General features: G+C 46.4%; 1 protein-coding gene across 1 annotated transcript in view; it reads left to right on the top strand.

The window, feature by feature from the left end:
• Positions 1–6,989, top strand: part of SARC_00036 (hypothetical protein) — a gene marked incomplete at its 5' end in the record, with an annotated part of 10,032 nt that extends 3,043 nt beyond the window's left edge. Inside the window, 10 exons of the mRNA XM_014306205.1 lie at positions 274–343; positions 534–1,098; positions 1,264–1,469; positions 1,649–1,831; positions 2,033–2,446; positions 2,613–2,852; positions 2,978–5,400; positions 5,573–5,664; positions 5,876–5,999; positions 6,192–6,989. Of these exons, the coding sequence (XP_014161680.1) occupies positions 274–343; positions 534–1,098; positions 1,264–1,469; positions 1,649–1,831; positions 2,033–2,446; positions 2,613–2,852; positions 2,978–5,400; positions 5,573–5,664; positions 5,876–5,999; positions 6,192–6,591 (4,717 nt within the window). The 3' untranslated portion in view covers positions 6,592–6,989. The remainder of the gene's footprint in view (positions 1–273; positions 344–533; positions 1,099–1,263; positions 1,470–1,648; positions 1,832–2,032; positions 2,447–2,612; positions 2,853–2,977; positions 5,401–5,572; positions 5,665–5,875; positions 6,000–6,191) is intronic.
• Between the last annotated feature and the right edge of the window lie 368 nt (positions 6,990–7,357).

Here is a 7,357-nt window from a genome sequence, read left to right as displayed (position 1 = left end):
ATATATATATATATATATATATATATATATATATATATTATATATTATATATTATATATATATATATATATATATATATATATATATATATATATATATATATATATATATATATATATATATATGCATATATATTTATATATATATAATCATATATTTTTATTCGCTGTCATCACCGGTATTTGAAATTGTCGCAAACGACTGAACAAATTAATATGTAATCGAAAATGTGACTTCTAAATACTCATACATTATTTTGACCCGTTTACGCAGGAGTGACAAGCCAAAATTAGGTCGCTTGTCGGTTAAAGCTCAACAGCCGAAAGCAAAGGTGGATTCATCGGTATGCTATGTAAAATTATCAGAGGGGTCTATATAACTCAAACTCTTCTTTTATGGTTTTCGTTGTGCATAGTGAAAACATTCACCTTCTAAGTATGTATGTTTTTCGCGACACGTTAAATGACTGTGTGCCCCCAGCCACGAAATTAAGCCCTGCATTCGGATTTAATTTGTATCGTTTATGATTACAGGCCAATCGTTCCGACATCGCCGCCGCAATCGCACTCAAGATGGGTGTGCGTTACAGTGGCCTGTCGTTGGACACTGTGAAATCAGCCGAGGCCGATTCGAGGTCAGGCAAATCAACTGTATCTGTATCAAAACGGAAATCCGCCAAGACTTCAAGTGTATCGAAAAATAAGAAGGACGTACAATCCAGCACTGGGATCCAGGCTAGGGCCGCGTCGGGGTTGTTACCTAAAAAGCCCAACGTCACGAACTCGGCTGTTAAAACGTCCGTAAACCCCAAGCCTGCGAACGCTGCTGTTGCTAGGCTTGTAGCTGAGTCTGGGAAGGTAGCGAGATCTAAAATAACCAACGGCGGGAAAGCAGCCGGTGATAAGATAAAGAATACATCGGCTGTGGGTGCTGAGGATTCAGCTAAGAAGAGTGGTATTCAGGCATTACCTTTGGCCTTGCGCAACAACGACTTGCTTCAAGGCGAATGGTACAAAGGACACAAGGCCTTTCATGCAGCGAAACTTATGTTTCCCTACTTGCCGGTACTAGAAGTTTGCACAACACCTAGCGGACAAGGTATGTTTGCACGCCCACACATCCGACACACGAACCTGCTATTTTGCCCCGAGCATGCACTTGTGGGATGTTTCTCACCACGTGTGAGATGATATTCAAAGTCCCGTCTCATTGACTTTGCTGGCTGTGCCTTATTGAAAACCTTGCGCTTACTTTTCTCCACAGGGTTCTCGAGTGCCCCGCCCGTAACTCATGGCGAGATTATGTCACCAGCGCCTGGGTCCATATTCATCCGCTGCTGTTGTTGCGCGGAGGTTTTTGGACGAACTACTTTCATGATACACGCCGGGAAACTGCAGAACCGAGTTAATCTCATCAAGATCGTGGCATATGACATGGGAATTGGTGACGCGTTTGGACATCGACTTATGGTATGTTGATGCCAATGGGGTCGGACGTTTGTGGCCTTCAAGACAAAGAATTATTTTTATCTTCAAACATATCGTACATGCTCATGTTTTGAGCGTAGACGAACACATACAAACAAACGATTTTGTCTGCTACCATTTATGTATACCGGCTGATTATATACTTCTGCCACGTTTTTCAGAATGCTAAGAGCTTTCTCGAGGAGCATGGTGTCATCATCGGCACAAAGCGCCCTTCTATCTCTAGTATGTGGAAAGTGGGCAACTGCGGCGTCCCTGTGGCACACCTTACTGTAAATGAAGCTAGAGATATGCTCTATGGCTACATAAATCCGACTGTGCCAGATGCGCGCTTTCACGACAAGGTATGGACCCATGTGTTTTACTATTTCTGTCTAAAGCTCAGAAAAAAGGGTCCAAAACGAACGTAGCTGATAAGTATCTATTTGCGTAGGAGTTTTCTGACCCTAAGGGTGGGTGGTTGCGAAGTGTTGTTGAATCGTGCAGTGGTGCTGTTGCGTACTTGTCCAAGGGCCGTACTGATGGAGATTACTTTCTGAATGCAGCGCGTCGTGAATAAGCCGAAGCAGCCAGAGCGATCGAAGCCATCGCAGCATTCCAAAGCAATTCCAAGCAAAGTGGCACTTCAAATACAGAAGAATAAGTTTAATCAAGGAAAGCGACCCAACAACTCTATGAAACGAATCACATGTACGGCTCCTCAGCCGCCGAGCTCGAAAACTTCGCAGCAATCGAAGCAGGCACGAAAATCTTCGACCTGCACGGCGCGACTAGTGGTGAAGAAACACACAGCGGAAACCACGCGAGATAAACGGGGGGATCGGGTGCAAGTGCAGATGCCTGAGAAGCATGATGTGCCCCAGCGCGTGGTTTGGAACACACTCCCTGTGCCGTTCCTGTGGGGTAATGCGATCCAGCAAGGCTACGAGTTCACTGGAAACCGAAAGTCGAGAATGAAGGTATGCTTTGCTAGGACGATGGTGTGCGATGTACGACTTTTATGGATCTTTGCAGAACTATTATGGATATAATTTTGGTGTTTTGTGCTGCTCGTCTATACTATATCCGCTACACCGGTATGTGCATACATTGAGCTGTTTTGTATGTACTTATACATCAACGCAGGTGTGGAAGAAGGAAGCCGAGGACAAGGTGCTGGTTCACCACAACCCTCTGCATCAATACGTTGTAATGGCATTGGCAGATGGGCATGGAGGAGCGAAAGCTGCACGATTCTTCACCTCTAAGATTCTGCCGCTGGTGGAGCAAGTTCTAGAGAGAGGAATCACCGATGGACACTTGTGGGATTTTGAGGATGAGGTTCATAGGCGGCGATTCAAACTGTTGATTACTGAGATCTACAAGGTAAGTATATTGTTAGTTCAGTCTATATAGTTGGGTCAGTGGCCAGTGATATAGCATACTATTTTTGGATGGATTCTGTTCCGTCCCAATTGCTCACTGTTAGTTGTTTATATGTTTGTTTCTAGACCTTGGACCGGGAGTATGTGGCTCAGCAGAAAGAAAAGTTCTCACTTTGGACGAAGTACAAAGGCAATGAGCAAGCATATTTAACGAATAGTGCGGAAATGGAAGCGACAAGCATCGTCAGCGAGCAAACACGTGGCGTAAACGAATTAAATCTACAAGCGCCCGCTGCCCAAACCAACGACTCTGGCAAGCAAGAATCTCCGTCTAGTGCACCATTGGCAGATTCACAGAGCCAATCATGCCACTCAGAAGCACCAGCAGCCCAAACAGCGGCCCTCGACTGCAATATCGGCAACCCTTTATCACACGCAAACGGAGAAGCACAAGCGCCAGTGCCCCAAGCAAACGAGCATGGCGAGCGAACGCCTGTGTTAAGCACATTCCTGGCGGAGTCACAGATCAACTCCCGCGAATCGCAACCATCAGCATCCCGAACTTCAGACACCGACTGCATCATCAGTGAACAAGCACCTCATCTCAATGGATTGGATGCATATGCTCCAGTGTCCCAATCAAGTCCTGGAGAGCAAGTGCCTCGCCAAAGTACGCTATTGGCGGAGTCGCAGATCCAATCATGCGATTCGAGAGCACCTGCATCCCCATCAAGAAGTGTTAACTGTGCCGACAGCGAGCAGAAACCTCACACATTAGTTGGTATACCCGCGCAATTGCCCCGTTCGAGTGATCCTGGAGGGCAAATATCTCGGCCAAGCAACTTATTGGTGGACTCGCAGATTCAATTGTGCCATTCTGAGGCACCGGCATCCCAATCAATAGATATTGATGCGGGACCACTGTCTGGACGGTTGAGTCCGTCGAGTATTACAGCGGCACAGGTGCAACAGAGTCGCAGCGAAAGGCAAGGGTCACCTGCAGCTGTGATCGGCTGCACAACAACTGACCTCGAACAGGAGAAATTGAATCCAATTGACTCCAACGAGAAGGCTACCTCTCAAAACGATACCAGGTCGTTAGACCCCTCAACAGAAGAGCAAGAGGCCCAAAGTCGATCATCAATGGACATGGACATGGACAGCCATGCAGCCGCCTTAGGAGGACTCGATACGCCAGCGACCTATTCAAGTTGGGCCGAAGCCCAGGCAAGGCCTGCGTCTAATTTCGGAGAGAGTATGCCCAGTGGTGTTGATACTAGAAACCGTGTCGCAGACCAAGCACACAGACTGGATATATCTACTGGACAAGAAATGTCGGCATGTGATGCAGATGGGCAAGAATTTCACTCCACACGTTGTGGAAACGAACAAATTCCAGTAGGTGTTCTTGGAGGTAAGTCAGTTCAATACAATGTTCTTAATGGTGGTGTGATGGAACCCGGTGCCGCCGCCGAGACAGCACCCCAGTTGAATGGCACTACAGGGCAAGCATCATCTATAGCACAGGTCACGACACGAGTATCGCCAACTAGTGGTCTCGACGGTGTTACCAGCCCCAACTTCAAGAACACTGACGCTCATGTGAACAGCGGGAATGTCCTTGAACCGCACTCGTCCCATACCTCCGAGCACATGGTCCAGTCCCCCTCAGAGCTTAGTCTGGAGACATTATCTCTAAATGCTGATCGTAACACAATGTACACGAGTAGTGAGCATCAGCAAACATCCCAACCTATAGAACCCGAAGTTGTTGAATTTAAACACCCCAGTTTAGGAGGGCAGGTACTTCCCGAAAATGGTACAAAGAGCCAGGCGATTGACTTGACAAACTCTGGAAAACAATTGCCTGAAGCGATTGGCCACGACAGGCAACTGTGCCTATCAAATGGCATTACGAGTGCCCCGGTACATGAACAAGCAACTGGACTGAGTGAACTTCATAGGCCATCACATCAATCGGTGCACCAAGAAGCGCCTCAATTGCCAGCGTACGGACCGAATCAGCTCGAAGTTTCACAATCCGATCGTCTCGAAGGGCATATAGGCCAGAGCTTTGATGGACTCAACGAAGATTTAAAAGTCTCTCAAAGTGCGCGATTAGAAGTGCAAATCCCACCATCCGGAGACCTTAATGAAGGATCACCTCTATCTGAAGGACTCGAAGCATCCCAAAGTAGTCGCCTTCCGCCAGCTACGTCGAGTGATCTCCAAGCGCAATCCAAACCGCAAGCACCCACACTTGATGAGGCGCAGTGGGTCTCTGAGTATTTGCAGCGATGCAAGCAGATCGAGGTGAAGGATGTACAAGTGTTGGTACATATGAACGATGATGCCGACAAAGCCACTCCAATTCCTTATAAAGCGAGTGCCGAAGCGGATGCTCGCGATGGCGTCGAGGATGAAGCTGATACTGGGATCCCAAAGAGTTGCCCCCATGACGATGGATGTACTCTAGCGGTAAATGTGATATACCGTGGATATATCGTCAATTGTAATGTAGGGGATTCGCGGTCGATCGTAATCTCAAGGTATGTGTCGTTCTGCATACTGCAAGTTTTCATATGCGAGCTTATATACTGAGATTTGTAAACGAACCTGTTCTGGCCGGGTATATGCAACTAAGCACACTTCACTTTACGATCATTTTCAAATATCAAATCGCATTAAAATTAAAACCTGCTGTATGTATTATAAAAACAGGCCGTTGGAGCAATTCAAATGGAGCACTGTGTTCGCGTCGGATGATCAAGACCTTAGCAGGGGCGATATTTTAACTCCCATCATTCAGGCTGGTATGTTTTTACCTGCTTTTCGCTTGCGTCTGCAAACGCCCGTATCGGTTGCGGTCTCATCCGTGGCAGCAGATGCATATCTAACTTCTCCGGTATTTCAGTTACAATGCTCGCCGTAGTGATTATCGATGACTAAGGTGATAGGCTGGGCATATTCCTGTTGTACAACTCATTCTTAACACTCAAGACATTGCTTATCTTTGATTGTTAGGCGGTATACTTGTTGATGATATTACTGGACGTGAGAAACCTATCAAGCCTGGTCAATTAATCTACTATGGTACCGGGGGCTGCAGAGTGAAACCAAGAACCGGCCTGTGTGATAATGACATCGGGTAAGCATAGTTGTGTGTGTCAAGTATAGCAACATAGAGTTGGTAGGGGTTCGTATTCACAATGTATGTTTGTGTCTGTAGGATCATGCACAACAAGTATATCTGTTGATCAATCATGGCAGTCCAGACACAGGAGAGATGTCTGACTCAACCACAACTCGTGTGCCATTTCTACACTCCTCTCGACCTCAGCGTGCCAACAAGACGTGGGCTCAATCTAGGTGGCACGATGGGAGATCTGCTGTTCAAACTGGACAGCGAGAAACCTATTATGCGCTCCATACCGGACGTGTCTTTCGTGAAAATTGCTGACCCGGAGGAGGAGAAGACTGTCTTGCTGATGATGTCTGACGGGCTTGTGAACTTCCTGCCAGGGTCCCGGATTAAACGGGTTGAGCAGAATGATTTTATTCGAGACCAGCTGGGGTATAAAATAGACATCGGAATGCCGCTGCAGAAGATCTGCCAGCAACTTACCGATCGCGAGGAATTGGATCGGTCTGAATTCGATGACTGTGCAGTGTTTGCTCTTAGCATAGAACGATGGGACACTCCCGATGAGTCGGGCAATGAGATGGTGGTTGAAGATTGAAAACGGCAGGGTAGTGGGTTTAAGGTGGAGTCAAGTGCTGGCCCCTCTGATTTTCCCGGAAGGTCTTTGTGTATGGAATCTGGGATAGACTGACAAAGTATAGAGTACTAAAACGACTCGAATAACTAATACGAAGGTAGCTTTCATGCACATTTCAGTCCATGACTTGATGAGTGAGATTCTTTTTCCTAAAGAATGTTTTTGACTGCGGGTTGTCTGAACTATACTGTCTGCAGGACTACGGATATGTACACAATGGTATGACTGACGATGGATGGAGGCCGTTTGCATGTGATGTTCTTTCGTTGCGAAGTGTAGGATGAAACGCTACATCGACCCCAGTCGTGGTTCACTAGAAATGCACCTGAGTATCTATGTAGACAATAGTAATAACAGGCGACGATCTTAGATCGGTATTTAGCAGTTTTCCAGTTCTCCTATTGTTAGTCTGTGTGTCAAAATTGCATACATAGCTAGAGGAGTGTATAACTATACTTCAGAAGTGTAGAATTCAGATTCGGCGTACACATCTTCGCGTATAGTATATTCCAGGTTCTCTCATGCATATTTTTTTGGCAGATTCAATCTTGTTCTGTTCTTTCATAGTAGCTCATGTACAGTGAGTTGTGGAGCTCGAGATTGTATCGATTGCGTGGGTATCATTTATTTACTTTCGCTTGCATAACATAGTGATGCGACAGAGGAGTAGAGTCCTTCGCTAGTGTGTGTATTCCTCCCCACCGGTCGAAGGTATACTCCACAAATA

The sequence above is a fragment of the Sphaeroforma arctica genome, assembly GCF_001186125.1.
Source record: "Sphaeroforma arctica JP610 unplaced genomic scaffold supercont1.2, whole genome shotgun sequence".
NCBI lineage: Eukaryota > Ichthyosporea > Ichthyophonida > Sphaeroforma > Sphaeroforma arctica.
The sequence above is the reverse complement of the archived record's forward strand: the minus strand, read 5'-3'. Positions and strand labels throughout refer to the sequence as shown.